The 20,165-nt window shown below is 54.1% G+C and overlaps 1 protein-coding gene across 3 annotated transcripts; it reads right to left on the bottom strand.

The window, feature by feature from the left end:
- Positions 1 to 83: 83 nt before the first annotated feature.
- PTPRN (protein tyrosine phosphatase receptor type N) lies at positions 84 to 19,291 on the bottom strand. 3 transcript variants are annotated; one of them, XM_082630097.1, is made up of 23 exons: positions 19,102 to 19,291; positions 17,409 to 17,459; positions 17,051 to 17,164; positions 14,056 to 14,152; positions 12,334 to 12,595; positions 11,895 to 12,249; positions 11,334 to 11,465; positions 10,709 to 10,743; positions 9,736 to 10,010; positions 9,456 to 9,542; positions 9,048 to 9,127; positions 8,814 to 8,878; positions 7,930 to 8,148; positions 7,302 to 7,502; positions 7,054 to 7,201; positions 6,819 to 6,892; positions 6,534 to 6,611; positions 6,302 to 6,421; positions 5,046 to 5,212; positions 1,949 to 2,002; positions 1,245 to 1,309; positions 952 to 1,025; positions 84 to 735 (listed from the first exon to the last, which is right to left on the bottom strand). In XM_082630097.1, the coding sequence occupies exons 1-23, from the start codon at positions 19,214 to 19,216 to the stop codon at positions 664 to 666; spliced, it is 2,940 nt and encodes a 979-aa protein (XP_082486223.1). In that variant the 5' UTR covers positions 19,217 to 19,291; the 3' UTR covers positions 84 to 663. The 3 variants fall into 3 exon arrangements, with proteins under 3 accessions (XP_082486223.1, XP_082486225.1, XP_082486224.1); XM_082630099.1 differs by lacking the exon at positions 9,456 to 9,542; XM_082630098.1 differs by lacking the exon at positions 17,409 to 17,459.
- Between the last annotated feature and the right edge of the window lie 874 nt (positions 19,292 to 20,165).

Raw genomic sequence — 20,165 nt, 5'->3', positions numbered from 1 at the left:
TCCTGAGAAAGGCAGCGGGGCCCGGCTCCAGGCCGGGGCTGGAGTCTGGAAGCAGAGCAGACAGAAGTGCGTAGGAGTCTGGGTTGCAGCTGCACACACGACACACTAACTTTATTCACATTGATACAAAAGTAGATTTTTCTAGAAATGTTCTCTTGTGCCAGGGGGAGAGAGTTGAGCGGCATGTGGCGGCGGGAGGGCCGGGGGAGGGGGTAGGAAGGGCAAGGGCCAGAGTGTGGGTCGTGGAGGCAGGTCAGCGGGCAGCAGGGGCTGGGAGAACAGGAAGAGCTGGACATGGTGGCCCCTCCGCCCCATTCTAGCCACACCGGAGGGTGGAGGGCATCCACACAGACATATTGGGAGCATCCAGAGTGGTGGGAAATGGGGGCCAGGGAACTCAGGCAGGAGGAGGCTCTGGGGTGGAATTCTTGACTTTCCTCTCCTCCTGGCCGGCGGCCAGCTCCCCCACGGGACTGATGCCAGGGCTCCCGGGGTGCCCCTTCCCACTTCCCCTTCTTTACACGCTCCTCTTGGAAGGGCCAGACATGCCCAAGAGGGGCCAAGGTGGCAGGTGGGGAAGTGAGGAGTGAGTACACAGATAGACGCTCACGTAGGCAAAGAGGGAGCAGAGGCTGGGCTGCCCACGGAGGGGCCCCAAGGGCCTCACTGGGGCAGGGCCTTAAGGATGGCATTCACCTCCTCCGCCACAGCTGTCAGGGCAAATTCAAACTGGTCCTGGGGAGGGGCAGGGGGAGGAGGGTCACGGGGGGGCCTGGCCTCTGCTCCTGCCCCGGGGGTGGGGGGTGCTTTGGGGAGGTCACTTGCGTGGCGGGGGCGGGGAGGGAGCCCTCCCAGAGGAGGGGTATGGAGGCAGGCAGGAGAGGCCGGTTGCTGCCACTTTGGTTGGGGAAGGGTGGTGTGGCTAGGGTGGGTGCAGGGAGGAACGGTTACCTTGGAGCGGACGAGGCCAGGCCGCTGGTCACGGACATGCTCCAGGGTGGCAGCGATGTCAATCTCCTTCACTCCTGGGTAGGGGGAGCACGGGGCTGCTCAGGGGGTGTCCAGAGGAGGGTAGGATCCCGAAAGCCTAGGGCATCCTGGGGTGGGAGGCTTGGAGGACTGGAGAAAGCCTGGGGGTGTGGCAACCTGCCCTCCACGAACTCCTGTGATCCCGGGGGCTGGGGAGACCCTAATCAGAGGCTGGGCTGTGGGCGAGCTGTGGCTGGGGGGAGGGGGGTCGTCACCTTTTGCCATGCGGTTCAGTACCATGTCGATGAGGATGTAGGTGCCAGTCCTTCCTGCACCGTCACTGAAAGAGGAGATGGTGACCGGCTGAGTTTGGGACCCAGCAGGAACCGGGAGGACAGGGGGAGACTGGTAGAGCTGTTAGGGTTAGCTGGGGACGGGGTGGGATGAGTGAGCGGAGGATGAGGGAACGGTCATGGCCCCTGGGTCCTGGGAACTGGGCCTCGAGCGGGGAGCCTGTGACCCGTGGGGTGTCTCTTGGGCAGTGAGCTAACCGAAAAGGATAGCCCTGGCTCTGCCCTGAGGCAGAGGCAGCGGGAGGGAATCGCTTTCTCCAGCCTCTGGCCAGGCTTTCATTCAGCAACCTTCTTATGTAAATGACAAGATGGTAAATATTTTCAACTTTGTGGGCCACGTATAGTCTCTGTAGTACGTTCTTTTTTTTTTTTTTTCTTCAACTGTTCAAAACATAGGAACATCATTCTTAGCTCATGGGCCATTAAGAAAACAGATGGTATGCTGAATTTGGCCCATGGGCTGTAGTTCGCTGGCATCAAGGGGACAGGCAGGCAGCATGCTTGGGAGGTGGGCTGAGGGAGCAGGACCAGAGAGGGGGTGGGAGCCAGGAATGCCCCACCTCAGGGCCCTCTGGCCTGGGCTGGCCTGTCCCCCTCCATCCCCACCCCAGCCCCCCTGCACTCACCTGCAGTGCACAGTGATGGGGCAGGAGCGGCCCCGGTAGCACTTGTTCACCTTCCTGCAATAAGAAATGGGCGTGAGGTCAGGGCGCACCGGCATAGGGAAAGGGGAACTGAAACACACACCTGAGGGCCTCTCTTTCTTCCTTTTCTCCCCACATGCCAAGGGCAGAGGAGGGAAGAGGGCTGGAGACAGGAGTCAGGGCTGGAGGCAAAGAACCAGAGATAGTGTAGGTGGTACTGGGCTTGCCTCATCACTTACGAGCTATGTACCCAAGCTGTGCACCTGGAACAACTGACTGAACCTCTTTGAGCCTCAGTTTTATTACCTGTAAAATGGGGATGATAAGAGTAGTAATCTCCTTCTTAGGGTTCTTACTATGATTATGTGAAATAATCCATGTAAAGAACTAAGTGCAATACCTGGCACACAGTAGGTGCTCATTAAATGATAGTATGATTAATAATAAGACATAATATTAACAGCCACTTCTGCCAGAAGTTCAGGGAGGAAAGGCTTTCCGGTGACTTCAAGGGTGTCAATCTTGCCACATCCTTGCTCTGCGCCTACGACTGCCCAAGGTGTTCCGCTCTCCACCCAGGCTTCCTGTGGTCCTCACCAGCAGTGAGGTCAGGTAGTAGCCCTGGGCACGGAGTTCCCCTGGCGAGGGGAGGACAACACCTCCGCTCTGAATATGATGCTGCGCCTGTCTCCCTGGATAAGTCTTGCCTCCGCACTGGTGCTCCGTGGTTGGGTCATATTCAGACTTGGTCCACCTGGACCTCAGGCTCTGCTGCCCTGATCACAGCAGCTCAGCAATGAGCAGGGGGTTTGTTCCTCTCTCGGTGGCCCAGTCTAACCTGCCCTTGTCCCTTATGACATTCCTGCTTTGAGAGTCACTTGCAGATTTCTGATACCTCCAATGGGCCAGGGCAAGGGAGGACCTTCTGAGGGGTTATTAGAGTACTTCAGGGGAAGCTTGGAACTTAGTGATGTTCCTCCAGGCTTGCAGGGGCCAGGTGACTTTGAAAGGTTTTCCAGGAGTCCACATGGTTTTCTAGCATATTGGCTGGTACATCAGGGCTGGGGTTGAACAGAAGTTGCCACAGTGGTTCCCAATCATTTAATAATAATGATGAGAAACAGTATTTAGAATTAATAGAGCCCTTGCTACATGCCAAGCACTTAAAGCAGATTTTACAGACTTTATGCTACTGACTTTTGTAACAACCCCTAAAGTATGGGTCATCATTCTCATTTCACAGGTAAGAAAACAGACAGAGGTCAAGGAACTTGCTCAGAGTCACTTTCTAGGACTTAAAGAACTATTTTGCCTTGCCTCTGGTGGACCTTCACCAAACTATATTTATTAAGCAGCAATTAATTTGTTCTGGGTGTCTAATGCCAACTGAGTTTACATAATCCCAGCCTAAAGCAAAGAAATATAACCTTTTAGCTAACCTGTGCAGCCTTAAAACAGGTCCATGCACTAGTTCTATAAAGATTTTTAAAATGTGGAAAACAAAAAAAATAGCTCTGATGCCCCTAGCGTTGCTTTTGAGAAGCCTGTGCCTCAGGCCCCGGGGACTCCAGTTAGAAACCATTGTCCTGAGGCTCAGAAACTATTTCCAGGTTCCTCCCTCTACTGCCCCCCGACCCCGCCGGCTCTGCCCCTCTGCCCTCTGCCTAGCGCCTAGAGACCTCAGGCCAGCCTGGCAACGGGCAGAGAAGCAGGAAGCGGCCACAGTGTGGGTGAGGCCCCTGCCATGGCAGCAGGCTTCTCAGCCACCTGTCTAGGGAGGGGACAGGCAGGGGATGCTGGAGGCCTGGTCTGGGCACGGTTTCAGCGTCAGAACAGGGCAGGTCCCCCTGTTAGCCTCCTGTCCCAGCCCCCACCTGGTTCCACTGAGTCCCCAAGAATCCAGAGATCCTCCCGCACTCCCTTTGATAGTATTTGTCCCTTGCCTGAGTCCCCCCAGCCCCCGGCTCTCCCAGCAGCCTTCAGGGTGGTCCCTGGGCCCACACGTCCTCATGTCCTGTCCGTGCAGCGGCCACACCTGCCAATGATCACTTTTGTGACTATGCAACTGGAGTGAGAATACTAGCTGCAGATCACAAAAATGACACTGGCAGCCGTGAGAGAGAGAGAGAGAGAGAGAGAGAGAGAGAGAGGAGGAGGAGGGAGGGGACAGAGAGGGGAGACGACAGAGCCATGAAGAGAATGAGAGATGGTGGGGGGAGACAGAGACACAGAGAGAGTAAATAGGCAGACATGGGAGGGAGGTGGGGGAAACAGAGCAGGGAGGAGGGACAGGGAGAGGTGCAGAGAGGGGGAAACGTGGATGGAGGGGAAGAGGGAGGCAGCCTTCGAGAGACAGAGTGATGGAGAAAGAGGTGGGCGGGGGAGGGAGGGGGGAGAGAAGAGGGAAGGAAGGGAGGGAAAGAGAGGGAAAGACAAAGGGAAAGGGAAATAGAGGCAAAGAGACACAGAGGGATAAAGAAGGGGGATGGCAGGAGGGAGTGAGAGACAGCGAGGGGACAGCAGACACAGAGACTAGTGCTGGCCACCTGGAAGCACAGGACAGGAGGAAACAGGCAACAGGGACCGAGGAGAGGGAGAGGGAGAGAAGGAGAGAGGGAGAGAGCTAGAAACAAAGTGAGCCCTTCTTGGGGGGAATGGGGTTATGGAGAAAGCACCGGACACGGAGAGGCAGGGAGAAAAAGAGGGCAAGAGAGAGGGAGGAGACAGCTGGCCAGCAGACAGAGAGCAGACAGGGGCTGGACTACAGCAGTGGAGGAATGGGCACAGCGACACAGAGCGTCAGTTCTGGTTTGGGAGGTGGTGTCTGGAAGGGGGTCCAGGGGGTCAGAGTCAGTCCTGGTTTGGGGTGTCTAGCAGGGGGCACCAGCGGACCTGAGGCCGAGGCTCCAGGTCAGGCTAGAGGATCTGCCTCACCTGACCTGGGGCCCGAGGAGGACCTGATGGACTGGGAGAAGGTAAGGGAGCCTGGCTCCCGGCCCCCTGCTCCTGTGCTGCTCTCTCCCCGGTTCCTCGGAGCCTCCCCCGGGCCGCCCCACCGCCCAGGCGCTGGGGCGCTCACCTGCGGAAGTCCAGCAGGGGCCGGGTGGAGGCCGGGGTGCCCTCTGCCGGCCAACTGAGGAAGTGGAACTGCGTGAGCGTGCGCGTCTCCTGGGTCTGCACGTTCTTCAGGTAGAAGCTCCGCACCAGGAAGTCCTCGCACCAGATGTGCTCCGACACCAGGTTCACCTGCGGAGGAGGGGGCGCAGGCCTGAGCGCGGCAGGGCATCCCCAAATCCTCCCGGCCTCCCAGGCCAGTCAAATTCTAAATCCTCCAGGAAGCTCACCCAACCGCCCGCCCCAACTGTTCCAGCTGTCCCCAAGAACCCTAGCTGTTTGTGTCACTTATGGACTGCTCAGGACAACTGGTGGCTTTTTCATCTAGACACAACTATTGTGAGTTTTCGTTTGTTTGTTTGTTTTGGCTGCGCCCCGTGGCTTGAGGGATCTTAGATCCCCGACCAGGAATCAAACCCAGGCCCAGGGCAGTGAAAGCACCACTGGGCCGCGAGGGAATTCCCAATATTGTGAGCTTCGTGAATTCAAAGTTTCTCCTTCCTCTTCTGCACAGAGACTAGCAAAGTGTCTTGCTACACACACCATAAACTTTGATAAAATTCTGTATTTTCATTTGATTTTTTTCTTTAACCACAAGCAAGACCAATTTTTAAAACTTAAAAAAAAAAAGACTGTTGCGTGCTCGTCTGATGATGCAAAACTGCTATCCAGTGCTCATGAGAAACTGGATGTGTGCAATTAATGTCTCTTGTTTTATTGGAGGGGGGTGTCACCTCCCATTTGTCAGGAGTGTTGCTCCTTCCCTTGCTTTGCCTCTGCCCAGTTCCCCCCTACCTATCTTTTCTCCTAATGAAAAAGTTTGTTTCTGTTTTAAATAAGCAATATATGTGACTGGTGGCATTTCTTTCTTTGCTTCAGCCTCCAGGAAACTCAGATCTAAGTTAGGCTCGATAAAAGTAGGTCTCAATCTTGGCCTTTGAGTATACATATCTTCCCTGTCTCAAAACTGTACTCCTGACTTGTAGCTTCTCACCTTAGTTTCAGTGGTTTTATAGCTTTATATCTGTACCCTTCATCATAGGTCCTTACAAGTGCTTTTTGGCCCTAGACTGGACACACATACACACATGTATATGCATGTATGTGAATATATGTGTATGCACAGATATGTTTATATACACATATGTTCACACATGCATGAGTGGTGCACCATCCACTTTCTCCACCCCCATCGTCTCCTGGCCGTGGGGTCCTGCTGACCTCATACACATGGTAGAGGGAGGAGCCCTCATCTGGCCAGTAGCGGTCACACTGCTTGACACCATCCTCCACCAGCGGGGTCAGCATGACAATGACGGTGCAGCCACTCTCCCACACCATCTAGGGACAGAGACACAGGTAAGCTCCATTCTAACCTCCCTGGGCCCTGGCTGGCCCTGGCTGGCCACAAGGGTGCCTACTCCCTGGAAAAGCCCTCCCTCCAAAAGCCCACCTGCCAGAAGTCTGAGATGGTATGTGACAGTGGGCCCTGTGTGGCTATGTAGGCTGGCATCCGAGGGTCGTGCTCAATCTGCGGACGGGAAAGATACATCATGAGCCAGAATGGGAAATGCCACTATGGAGAGGCTTGGTCAAAGGGAGCGGGCCAGGGTCTGGGGGAGCCTGAGAGGCCCCATTTCCATGCTAGGATAACAGGCTCACAATTCTGGGGCCTTGGGTGGGGAAACAGAGTCTATGGGGGCAGGATGAAAAGGGGGAGGAGGTGGGGGCCACTCACAATGGGGCTGGCGTTGATGTAATCGCTCCGAGAAGGGCTGCTCTCCACCTTCAGCTTGATGCGAGCGTGGTCATCTGCACAGACCCCGCATCCCACCCCAGAAGCCCCTCCAGTCATTGGGGTCCTGGCTCCTCTGCCACTCAGCTTGAGCCAGGACCCCGGCCCCGCCCCCAAGCCCTCCAGAGCTCCCAGCAGACAGAGGGCTGGGGCTGGCAGGTCAGCAGGACTCACTCACAGGGCAGGAAGTCAGGGTTGCGGTTCTTTTTTATGTTGCCCTCCCCCTGGGCGGTGGCACAGGTGTTGGGCTCCGCCTGGTAGGCACACAGGGCCTGCCACTCCTTGGCTAAGCGGTCCCGGTTCCGCAGGTGGTCCTCCATGTACGCCTACAGGGACACCACAGCCTGGCGCTGGCCCCCACTGCCAGCCCTGCCCCTCCCACCGTCCGGCCCCCTCACCCCCTCTGGGCCGATGCCCTGTCCTGACCAGAATCATATGTCCCGTGGAGATGTCCATGTTGGCCTGGGCGGGCTCCTCGCACCAGGACGGTGTGCTGCTGTGGGAGCTGGGGCTGCCCTGGGCCGCGTCACTGAACTGCGAGGACACGCTGCTCACCCGAGAGGGCTCCGGTGGACCCTCTGCCCGGTTGAACAGGGACTTCGTGGCCATGTGCTGGCGGCACAGGTCCTGCGGATGAAGGATGGGATAGGGTCCAAGGTCCCCTGAATCCTCCCCAACAGAGTCCTGAGCTCAGTTCAGTAGAGTCCCTAGGCTTGTCCTTGATTGCTTTTGAATGAAACCCATTTCCTCTGGGGTAGGGTCTTCTGCCATGGCTCTCATCCTTTTCGGGGCTGTTCTGCTTGGCTGGTGCCTATGACAACCTCAGATGTCACAGAGCAGAAGCCTAGAGCCCCCCCGAATCGCAGCACCGGGGAGAACTTCAGCAACCACGGGCTCTCAGTTCCCATCCATTCAAAATGGCCCCACAGCACTCCCACTGGGGCTTCTCCAGCCCTTGCCTGGACATCCAGCTCCCCACCCTCATCCCAGGTGAGACCCAGACTCCCGAGCCCCTTCCATTCCCTCTCATCAACAAGCGTCTGGGGCTGCACACCTGGTACTCAAAGGTAGTGTCACCGTGGGCGCCCTCGGGTCCCAGCGCGGCCAGGCGCTCCTTGTCCCGCTGCCTCGCTCGCTGCCGCGCACACAGGGCCACTGCCAGAGCCACGAGCAACCCAGCCACACCCGCCAGGGCCACCAGAGTAAGCAGCACGGAGCGCACGGGAGAGGTGCTATGGGCCGGTCGGGGAAGGACGGCGGCTGCCTCTTCCCTCTGTGGGAACAAGGCTAGAATCAAGGGGGGCGGTGGTGCGGGGAGACTTAGGAGCTGCTTCCCACCCCTGTTCCATGGCCCACTCCCTGCTAGGATATCTTCTGGGGCAAAGCTGGGAGGCAGGGGCATGGCGGTACAGGCAGAAGGACTTGGAGAGGCCGAAGATCTTCCTTCTCAATCCCCATTGAGGCAACTCAACCACATTGCACTGCCAGAGACTTAGTGGGTGACCCTCCCTAGGAGTTTTTGCATTTAAAAATGGATACAGAGAAGGGTAGAGAGACCCAAGGGATCAAATAGTAGAATGTGAGGCATCAGTGTTGGATGCAGAATAGAAGCATATTTTGAGTTCAGTGTCCTTTCTGTGTCATGTTTTCCCTTGGAATTTGAGACTCTGCTCTAGAACATCTATGGACAGCTATGGCCATCTCAGGTAGTTCTTCCAAGTAAGCTGGCTTCGGAGAGAAGGCTGGACCTGCGGGGAGCAGAAGCCGCTGGGGCCATCTGCTGGTCAGAAAGAAAACTGCATGGGGGAGGGCTGCTCTGGCCAAGCTGGGGGACCAGCCAGATAGATCTCAGCTCCTATTCTCCCGTCGTTTGCCTTCATCTCTTGTGGGCAACATCAGCCCTCTGGGGCTTTGACTGATCCTTCAGTTATCTCATACCTGTCCCACGCCTGTCTGCAAGATCTGGAGCCCTGTCTGTGCTTCCAGTTCAGACTTCACCATCCCTGCAGGAAGGATGTAGGTCAGATTCCGTCCAGCCCCATGTGGTCTCCACCCCATGTCATGCTATGCCAGGTGGCAGGCAGGGTCCATGTGGGCTGGGAATATTTCAAGGGGAGCACCAGCCACAGGCCTGGATATATACAACTCGGGCTGGGGTCAAGGAGTATTTACCAGCTTGCTTGGTCACATCCGCCAAAGACAGGTTCTGTTCATTGTGCTGGATGCGGAAGGTAAGGGCTGGTCCCACGACACTGCCGAATAGGAGGTATGTTACTGCTTCACCCACCACAGACGCCAGATTCAAAATGAGAGGTCCTCTCTGGCCCTCTCCCTGTTAGAGGATGGGGCTAAAACCAATCAGAGATGCCATACAGGGGTGTTGGAGGCTGGGAAGATACTGGATTGGGCCAGTAGCAGGGCTGGGTGTGGCTGTACCTTCAGTGCAGCTGGAAACATCTTTGACCCGACCTTGGCCCCTTACTCACAGTTTGTCTTCCCCTCCTACCCTGAGCCCCTCCAGCCACCTCCCGCTTCAAGCTACCTGCTAGATCCCTGAGCCCCAGCCAGATACAGCCCCACCTGATGTTGATGAAGCTGCCCGAGGACATGTGCACATGCTCAGCCAGGATCTCCAGAAGCTTCACTCCTGCAGCCAGACTCAGGGGCCTGGAGGTGGGGAGCCGGCAGAGGAAGGAAAGTGGGGACCCTCTAGGCCACTATCTTGAAACAATCTCCAGGGGTGCATAGCAGCCCAGCCCCGTGTCTACTTCACATCTGGACTTCTGCTCTCTGCTTCCTGCCAGGCAGGCCAGCCCAACACCCAAGGGACCAGGAGACTGCCCCAGGCTGGAGCCCTTACTTCTGGTCAGTGACAATGTAGCCATATTCCTCTGCTGATGGCCTAGCAGAGGGCTGCCCTGCCGCCGTGGGCTGGCTCTGGCCCAGTGGGCTTTTCTCCTCTCGCAGGATGGGCATGGCAGGGGGGCCGGCAGCTTTGGGAGGCTCAGAGGATCCAGAGCTCAGTTCCTGCTGGGCTTTATTGGAGGTGGGACCAGCAGTGGGGGATCCGGCCAGGGAGGGCGTGGGCGGTGGAGGCTCGGCTGAGTCTGCGCCCTGCACCTGCTCCTCCATTGTCTGTTTAGAAGAGAGGATAGAGGTATGGTCTCTAACAGTGGAGGGGTCGGGGGGAGGGGGTCCACACTCTGGACACTGAGCTCCCACAGGGGTGCTTAGGACATGTTTCTCTTTCTATCCCCAGGCCCAGGTCAGCACTGGGTACAGAGAGGGCATCCAGGAAAGTGAGCCAAGTGGATGAATGAAAGAATGAATGAATGAATGAAAAAAGGACTGAATGAGTGATTATTCATGATCAGTAATAATCCGCAGGATGGGGCTGGAGTGGGGAGAAGCTCCGGAGGGAGGAAAGCTGGGGTTAGGGGAGAAGATGAACAGGCAGGCCGTGGTTTTTCGACTTTTGTTTAGCCACACAATCTTAGAAATCCAACATGTGAAACAGAGTGCCTCAAGCTGCAGGGCAGTCAGGAGCCTGCCTGCTCGCGTCCCCCCGCTTCCCCTAGGGACCCTCAGAGTGAGGTCTGAGATGACTGTAGTGTAAAAAAGCAGTGAATCAAGAATTCTAGCTTCTGGTCCCAGCTCTGCCTTCAACTTGAGGTGAGACCTTAAACAATGACTTGCAGCCTCTGGGCCTCAGTTCCACCAAAATGAGGGCTTGGAGGATACAGATTCTGGGTCCTGATCCTGAGATTTGGATTTCAGTCAAGGGGTTTGCTGCCGTTGGGCACTTATGGGTCAGGGAGGTGTCACAAACTCACTTTCTTCATGTCAGCTCCAATGTTTACAACCCCTCCTGCAGAGACAGGAAAAACAAGACTCTGGGCAAAGGGCCAAGGCCAAGGTCCACACAACGCAGGTGGGAGAAAAGGCCAGAGGCCCTGAGCCTGTTACATTTGCTGTGGCCTCTTTCCCTGCAGTCAGTAACCAAGACCCTATCGCTGGTCTCATCCTAAGCATGGCCTCATGCCTCTGTGCATCTGCCTTATAATTCATTGTTTTATCAACTCCTCCCTCTGTTAGTGGCCACACCTCTCACTCAAAGCTATTCTTTGCTCAGTCCTCCCTCTACCCATCAATCATTGGCTTCTCCTTTTTAGTGGCCATGCCCCTCCTTAGGTCCTCATTACCTTCCGCCCAGCTTTCTCCGTGCCTCCTGGTCCCAGCTCACACCCCCTGTTGGCTTCTTCTCCCATTGCTTCCATCCTCCAGTCCTTTCCTGCTCTAACTCCTCGGCTCACCACCCCACCCCTTGCTCCCTGCCCTTGGCTGGCAATGACTCCGTGTCTCAAAAGAACTCCCTCCTCTGACCTTGGCCCTTTCCCTCTAGGTTGCTTGCTGTGGAGGCCTCCACGGGGCTGGTAGTCTCTCTGCCTGGACACTCACCCAGATTTCGTCCTGCACCCTTGGGCAGCAGTTGCAGCAGGGTGGAGAGGGTGGAGAGCTGCTCAGGAGTCAGCTGACGGAGCTCCACCCCGTAGCCCTCCAGCACGGCTGCCAGCCTCTGCAGAGTCACATCTGCTGGGAGCCAGACACGGAGCTCAGGGCTGGTGCCGAGATGAACTTGTGGGACGCGTTTGGGGGTGGGAGGGGACCGGCACATTTACGAACTTCTCAAACACCAGGACACTGATGCCCTCCCCTTCCCACCCTTGTCCACACTTTGGGGGAAAGAGCTTCCTGTGTCAAGACCAAACTTCAGGCCCAGCAGGGACTCCTTGATCCCCCAGCTGAAGAAGAGTCATGTCAGCTCTACTGCCCCCACTGTATCCCCACTGCCTACCTAGTGCCTGGCATAGAGCAGGTGGTTGGTAGACACTAGCTGAGTGTGCGGATGACTTTAAGGACAAGTTAACAAATGCGTGGGCAGTCAGGAAGGACCCTCCCCGCTCCACCTCCCAGAAAGCAGCCCCACAGGCAGGGAGTGGATGCTGCGGACTCTGTTACCTGGCTGCTCTTCTGGGGAAGGAGGCTTCTCCCTGCGACCCTCTAGTCCTTTCTCCTCATAGCCTTCTGAGGAGTCATCTGCCTGGCTGCTGCCCCCTTGCTCTGGCAGCCTTGGTGCCCTGGCCCTGCTGGGCACTTGTGGCTCCTGGGCCAGGTAGAGCAGCCCTGACTCCTGGAAAAGCTGAGCAGGCGGAGGCCCTGGAGGGTCCCCATAGGAATGGCCAGGGTGAGCCCCGAACGTGCCCTTGGAGGCAGTTCTGCTGAAGAGGGCTGGGGGTTCAGCCTTGGGCAGGGGGCCAACACTGACCATTCCTGGGGAGCTCTCTGAGCTCCGGGGGCCATCGCGGGAGCCAAACTGTGGGAAACCAGAGATTCAGATGAGAGCAGACATCAGGGCTGGGGGACTGGGGTTGCGGTGGGGCGGAGGTCTAGGGCTCACCTGATGGAACAAGTAGGGCTGCAGCAGGGCAGGTTCATAACTCAGGGCAGGGTGGGGGGGCTGCGGGGGCAGCAGCAGGTGCTCCAGGAGAGGGGGCAGCAGGTCAGCCTGCAAAGGGGAGAGGGGGGAGCCTGCCCCAGCTCCACCCCTACCTACTGGAGGTCGAGGAAGCCGATGATGGGGAGCAGGGGCGGAGCCAGTGGGGATGCCCTGTAAAAGCAGCTCCCCAGCGGGACCCGGTCTCCTGGGCGCCAAGCCAGATCTGGGGAGGAAAGCAAAGTGTGTGTGTGTGTTTATGTTTCTGTGTGTGTGTGTGTGTGTGTGTTGGTTGTGTGGGGGAGGGCGTATAGAGCCTACGAGGCAGAGATGGTGGGTCCAGGCTTAGCATAGAATGAGCCTGCTCTCTTAAGAGATGAGGTAGCCTCAGGCGAGCAGACTGTAGCATCGGGAAGGGCCAGAGAGCCAAGCCTGGGGCGGAGGTCATTGCCTCCCTGGTAAGCATGCCTGGGTCCCTGCAACACAGCGGCAGAGCTGGAAGCGTGAGGCTAGGGATGGAAAGGGGAGAACAGGAGAAGGGGAAGGCAGCTGGGAACCGCTCTAGATGAACTGTGTCTGCAGCTTGCCACACTGTCCCTGTGGGCATGTCCCCAGGTACGCATTCGAACATTCAGTACTGTGCCCTCTCACTCTGCCTTCTTCACCTGGTATCATCATCTGAGCCCCAAGCCGTCATTTACTTTCCTTTGCTTTACAGGGTCTGAATGATGCCTTCAGAGGCCCTAACCACTAAAAGATGATGGTACCTCCTACCATATACAATTCCACATAGTAACAAAACTGAACATTAAACAACTTCAGTCCGACAAATTCTAATTTGTTCCATGAGGACTACTTTGATGCTTCTATTAAGATACCAAATGTCCTGTATACACTGCTATATTTAAAATAGATAACCAACAAGGACCTACTGTATAGCACAGGGAACTCTGCTCAATATTATGAAACAATCTAAATGGGAAAAGAATTTGAAAAAGAATAGATACACGTATATTTTTAAAAAACTGTAAAAAGGAACATAATTTTACACGTACTTATAAGTACTTATATATATGTCTGTGCCAATACCATGTAGTATTAATTAGTATAGCTTCTCCACTCTCTCTATCTCCTGGTGCATCCCAGAAATCGGTTCAAGTATTACCATTATCTGATTCATATCTGAGTCTGATGTGGGTGAAACTTTGTTAACATATCTTTCCTATGTCAGTACTAGAGAAAAAGTAATTTGTCTTGTTCTACTAATTTGTATCCATAAAGATTAGCACAGTGATTGGCACATAGTATAACCCTGTATTTTTTGCTGAGTAAATGAATTCATTAAAAGACAAACCAGACCAAAACCAAAATACCAAATGTCCAAATGTTTCAAAACAGTTTTTAACACTGTAAATCAATTATACGTCAATAAAAATTAAAAAAAAAAAGACTTTGTCAGGCAAAAAAAACACAAAACAAAACAGTTTTTAATGGCCCTCTTTTGCTGGATCCCCAGGGATGAGCTCAGCTCGTGTTGGGCATGTGAGCATGTCAGATGACTACTCCAGAACCTCTTTTACCCATGCCCCAGCCTGCTGATTTTTGTACCCATTTCCCTCTGTCCATCAGGATGACCACAGATCCACCAGCCTTGCTATGATAGAGTTGATGAGAAATGATGCCTACCTGTCCCTTGGATGGGGCTCTGCAGGGTGAAGCCTGGGGATGCGCTCCATTTCCTGGGAGATCACATACTGGGTGAGGTCATCGTGCCAGGACAGTCCTGCCAGGGAACAGAATAGGGTGAGACTGAGATTGGCTTGGGACAGTCTGAGGGCCCAGTAACAGGGACCAGTGTAGATCAAAACTGCACCCTCTACCCAGCAGTGTATTGAATCTGGCAGGGAAGAGGAGCCGCGGAGGGGGTCTAGAGATGCGGTGGGTGATTTGAGCTGTCCTTGTCCCACACTCAGGTATAGATTTGGGAGTGAGACTGCTTCCAGTGAGACTGGGTTTAAGTCCTCTGCCACTTAACTAATTGTGTGACCTTAGCTGAACCTATCTGAGCCTTAGTTCTCTCATCTGAAAAATGGGGGTTCTACCTCCTAAAATTGTTGCGATAATTAAAATACACAATACAAAATGGTTAGAATAGTACCTGACACATAGGGAGCTTTCAATAAGCGCTATTATTATCATCATCATCAATATTATTATTCAGCTTCTTTTTATTGATCCTGAACCTTAGTTTTCTTTATTTGTAAAGTGGGAATAATATATACTTTATGGGTCTGTAGTAAAGATTAAGTGCAATCAGGGAAATAAAAGTGCTTGGAAAACTCCAAAGCACTATACACCTGTTTTAAACATTCATCAACATCATCTTATCCTGAGGCAGATCTCCTGTTTGACCATTTTCCTCCATGAAACTCTGCTCTCAGGAAAGGTCAGTCATCTATTTTAAAGGGATAATCTCCCACTCTCCACCCCCATTCCCCCATTCCTTTTTTCCTTATTTCTGGATTAATAATCTGTACTGCTCTTAACTCATATCCTGGGATCTATACCTGCTTTTTTGCCTATTAACATTAGATGAACTATCTGTGTTCCTGTATAAGGCCAATTCCTCTACTTGAGCACTAGATTTCATCCCCTACTACCTTACCTACTCAAGAACATCTTCCCCACAATTCTCCCCTATTTCCTACATCATCATTTTCTCCTGTTCTCTACTGAATTATTCCCATTCACATACAAACATGATGCAGTTTCTCCCATCTTATAAAAATACTGTTTGATCCCACATTCCCCTCCAGCTATCACCCCATTTCTTTGCTTTTCTTTGCAGCAAGACTCTTTGAAAGTGTTCTCTATACTGGCTGTATCCAATGCTTTTCCTCCCATTCCCTCTTATCCACTCTATTCAGGATTTTATTCCCAACTATTCTACCAAAACTGCTTTCATCAAGATCACCAGTGGCTTCTGCATATCTAAACCCAGGGTCAATTCTCGGATCTCATCTTACTTAACCTACCACCATCATTTGACACTGTTGATCACTCCTTCCTCATTGATACACTTTCACTTAGCTTCCAGGACACCAAACACTCTTGTTTTTCCTCCTACCTTGCTGGCTCTCCCTTCTCAGACTCGCTTGTTGGTTCTGCTTCTTCTCCTGGTCCTCTTAATAATAGAATTCTTTAGGGCTCTTCTTCATAAACACACAATCTTTTGGTTATTTCATTCACCTCATGGGTTTAATTACCATCTATATGCCACAGAATCCCAAATTCCTATCTCCACTCCAGACCTCTCCCTTTCAAAACCCAATCTTATATACTCAACTTCCCACGTTATTGAATGGATATCTTAAACTCAGTGTATTCAAAACTGAACACCCCTTTCCCCAAGTTGATCCTTCTGCATAATTAATGACATGTCCATCAACCCAGTTGTTCAGGCAATAAAACCTAGGTGTCATCCTTGACTACTCCCTTCCTTTCATGGCCCTAGCCGATATTTCATGAAATCATGCTCACTACCTTAAAAATACAGGCAGAATTCTGTCATTTCTCATTACCTCCCTGCAACCACCCTGGTCCATGCTTATTCATCTCTTACATGAGCTACTGTGATAGCTTTTAATGTTTCGTGTTTCTGTTTCTACCCTTGACTCCCTACATTCCATTATCAACACAGCAGCAAGAGTGATCTTTTTAAAGCAGAAGTGAGATCAGGCACCCCTATGCTCAAACCTTGCGATGGTTTCCTCTTTTACTCAGAGTACAGCCAATGTCCATACATTCTCATATAAAATCCCAGAGCACCCCTTCCCTCATTACCTACCTGACTGCATCTTCTACTCTTCCTCTCCAGCACTCCTTTAGAGACACTCTGTACAGGGGTTCTCCATGGTGTTCCTCAAACTCATGCTCCTATCTTAGGACTTTTATTCTAGCTCCATGGCCACCCGAAACACTCTTCCCTGAGATAACCTTCTGGGAAAGCATCCCCACCTCCTTGATGTCTATTTGAATTTCATAGTCTCAATAAGGTCTATCTTGACCACTCAATTTAATACCACAGCTTCCTACCTCACCATTTCTGATCCCTTTATCCTGCTGTAATTGTTTTGTCCATTGCACTTATCACCTTTTGACATACTAATGTTTTCTAATTTCTGGTGTATTCCCTCCCTTCACCCCCAAATGTAAACCCCAGTAGGCAGAGATCTTTGTTTCACTCCCTGATATATCCCAAGCACCTAAAACTACATTTGCCACGTACAAGTACCCGATAAATATTGGTTGAATGAGGGAATTGGATGAGGGGGGTATTCTCCTGGCTGAAGACTCCAGGATTCATGGCCCTGGAGTACTCAGTCAGTTCCAGAGAGTGGGTTGGTCCTAAAGATATAAATGCTGGCCTCTTCCAGTGGCGTCTTCTAGAAGCCTCCTCTGGATTCCTCCAGAGAGTCTAAGTGTGAACAGCCTATCTCTAGGGTTCCACCCCCACTCCTGTCTTGTCTCCTTCTCCAGTAAGGTCTGGGAAGGTGAGGTTCCAGAGTGGGTGTGATAGGAATGTTCCGTGAGAGAAATCCTGGAGTCAGGTGACCCCTCCCTTCCCCACCCTTATCTAAACAAGTTACAGTCTCCCTCCTCCAGAGCATCTAGACCTCACCTTGGGACATGAGCTGTCGGAGGACACCTTGTAAGCGTTGAAGAACTGGGGAGGTGACTTGCAAGAGGGGCCGGGCTTGCCCCACTCCCACCTGGCATTGTCCAAACAAGCCATCTAAGAGCACAAAAGTGGTGTCAGCGGGGGGCTTGGACAACAGGCCTTCCAAAGTCCAGGCTGCAAATAGACAGCACTCCCTCAATCTCCTCTCTTGGCTTCAGAGAGCTCCGCTCCTCCAGTCCAGTCCCCCTTTTCTCCAAGCCCAGTTCCCCTTCTCCCTTCCAGTCCACCCCACTTCTTTCTTATTATATACCCACCCCCCAACCCTGTTTTGTAAATCCTATGTTTGGGCCTCACTCACCCTGAATACAGACTTCGAGGTGAGAGCAGAGTCTGCGGTCAAACAGACAGCCTGTAGGGGACAGGTGAGCGGAGGCTCAGACACCCACACACATAGAACGGTCAGATGGATGAACAGGCTAGCAAAGGGGGGAGCAGATGGGGTCCATTCTTTCATTCTAAGGAAGGCTTTATGCTGGGAGGAGAGGAGGAAGAGTCCTCCTCTTGAGAAGAAAGCACAGGATCTGGCTTTGGATTTTTTTTTTTGCGGTACGTGGGCCTCTCCCGTTGCGGAGGACAGGCTCCGGACGCACGGGCTCAGCGGCCATGGCTCACGGGCCCAGCTGCTCCGCAGCATGTGGGATCTTCCCGGACCGGGGCATGAACCCGCGTCCCCTGCATCGGCAGGCGGACTCTCAACCACTGCGCCACCAGGGAAGCCCCTGGCTTTGGATTTTAAAGATCTGCAAGTCTGGATTCTTTCCCTAAAAGCCTCTGTGAGCTTAAGTGAGTAATGGGGAAAAGAACCCTCCAGGTGCATGGGAGTCGTGATGGTGGAGAATCATATACTGATACTTCTGCTTTCATAGAATTACTATGGGGCAGTGTTTGTCCAAATTCTGAGGAAAAGGGGACTTTCCTTTCCCAATCTCCACAAGCATCTTATGATGGCCTGGGGCTCAGAAGAGATGGGAACCCCAGCACACTTCCCCTTCGTGTGGGAAAGGGGTAGCAGCGGGGTGTCTCTAAGGCAATGCTCCCCACGCTGTCCCTGCAGTCCGCGGCCCCTGTACTGCTGGGGCGGTTCGTGGTGCTGAAGCTCTGAGCCTGGCGCCGCTGAGGGCTTGCCTGGAAGCAGTGATGGGGGAGGGAAGGGTAACAGGGTGAGGAGTCTCCAAGGGACGTCACCTCTCCGCCATTCCAGCCTTCATCTTCCACCCTCCTAACCCGCGGCGCCACAGGAAGTATCTCGCATTGGCCTCCAAGCCCGGCGGGGAAGAAGAGCGCCAGACGGCGAGCTTGCCCCCTTCCCCCACGCGCGCCCCGCCCCCACCCTCCCCCTGCCCGTGAGTCAGCGCTGACTGTCTCTGTCCGCACAGACGTGAGTCAGCACCAGGCCTGGCCGTGGGGAGGGGGACGTGAGACGACCCTTCCCTCTTCACCTTCTTCGGCCCCCTCCCCCAGCTGTCCCTCTCTTATCGGAGATCAGATTACAGCCATCGGCCTCTCTGGGCTTGAAGAGAAACCCTGGCCCCTCCCTCGGCCTGATCCTGTACGGAAAGCTGGGACCCCGGAGCTCGCGGCCCCGACTTCTACTCCCAGCAGATCAGGGCTCCCTCTCCTTCCCTCCCCTCCTCCATCCCTCAGCGCCTGTCGCCACTTTTTGGAGCCTCGGAGAGACTTGCTTCTCCTGAGGTCCTGTATCCCGTCTCTAGGTCCCTCTGTCCATATGCACCCCCATTCCGTCTCCCCAAACCGCAGTCTTCCCCGCTTCTCTTAGGTCCCGCCCCCGGGCTCCCAGCCCCACCTCCAGGCCTACGCCCCTTTCCTCGCAGACGCCCTCTCATCTTCCTCATCTCACAGTGCCTCCCCCTACCCCACTCCACACACACAGTCTACCTGAGCTCGCGACCTGCGTGACACTTCCCCCCACGCCCCCCACCGAGTTCTGCTCCCGGCACCATCCTCCCCCAATCCCCCCATTTCCTCCTGACCGTGGGCGCTAATGGCGTTGCAGCCTCCCGGACGGCTGCCCAGCAGCATCAGGCAGAGGAGCACCCGGAGACCCCCAGATGCCCCGGGACCCCCAGGCCGCCGCGGGCGCCGCATCCTTCCGGGCTCCGCGCTCCCGCTCGGCTGCCGGAGCCGCAGCGACTCGAGCCGGAGCCTGCCAGAGGGGCCGAGGCGGGGCCTGCCACTCCCCACCCACCGAGGCGGGGTCTACACGCCCCTCTCGCGGCAACTCCGCCAACCCCAGGCGGATGGTGACGACATTTCCACCCCCGGCTCTTGCGTTGATTTGCGTCATTCGTGGCGTAAAAGCACTGGCTTACTGGGGGTCCTACCCACCCGGTCCCTCCTACCCACCCGGTCCCTCCTACCCCAAATAGTAGGCGCCTCTCTAGAATTCGCACTTGGCCTCACCTTGACATAGGCTTCTCCCCAAGGACCACCACCTCTATCACCCACTCGCACGGTTGGCGAGAAGGGTTCCAGTGGGTGAGGGCCAAGAAAGATACGTAAGCCGGGTAGTATAAACCTTAAGATGAGGAGCATACAAGTGAATACAATATGTACTCTTTCGCATCTCAATTAATGGTACAGATGTTATCCTTAAGAGCAGGAATGGTTTTGCGTGTGTGCTCGGATTCCAGTTCTAGCAATGCCACCTACTTAGGGGTATAACTTTGGGCAAGTTGCTTGACCTCTCTGTGCCCAAGTTTCCTGATCTGTAAAATGGAGGTGCCAATAGTGCCTCCCTCACAAGCTGGTTGTGAAGATTTACAGGAATTAAGCTCACTTAGAACAACCACTGCACTGGCATATACTAAACACTGGATATATATTGGCTTTTGTTATTAGCCTTGGCTCGCCTTTCTTTCGCCCTCTTCCGCCTCGAGCCTATCAAAATCTTACGGTTTCTGCCTGCAAAATATGTCTCCCATCAGCCCACTTCTTTCCATACTCGCTATCCTATCCAAACCACGATGCTCTTTCGTGATGACTACTGCAGTAATCATCTAACTAGTCTTTTGCTTCCATTCTTGTCACCCAATAA

The sequence above is a fragment of the Mesoplodon mirus genome, assembly GCF_964341445.2.
Source record: "Mesoplodon mirus genome assembly, chromosome: 8".
NCBI classification, from domain to species: Eukaryota; Metazoa; Chordata; class Mammalia; order Artiodactyla; family Ziphiidae; genus Mesoplodon; species Mesoplodon mirus.
Note: the sequence above shows the minus strand (reverse complement) of the source record. Positions and strands in the feature narration are given on the sequence as shown.

Excerpts from the sequence above, each read along its gene's own strand:
- PTPRN (XM_082630097.1), bottom strand. The coding sequence starts at position 19,216 with ATGCGGCGCCCGCGGCGGCCTGGGGGTCCCGGGGCATCTGGGGGTCTC. Across the intron at positions 11,466-11,894 it reads TTCCCCAGAAGAGCAGCCAG|ATGTGACTCTGCAGAGGCTG; the intron begins GTAACAGAGTCC and ends GGCTCCCAGCAG. Across the intron at positions 7,202-7,301 it reads CCACGGGACATATGATTCTG|GCGTACATGGAGGACCACCT; the intron begins GTCAGGACAGGG and ends GTGTCCCTGTAG.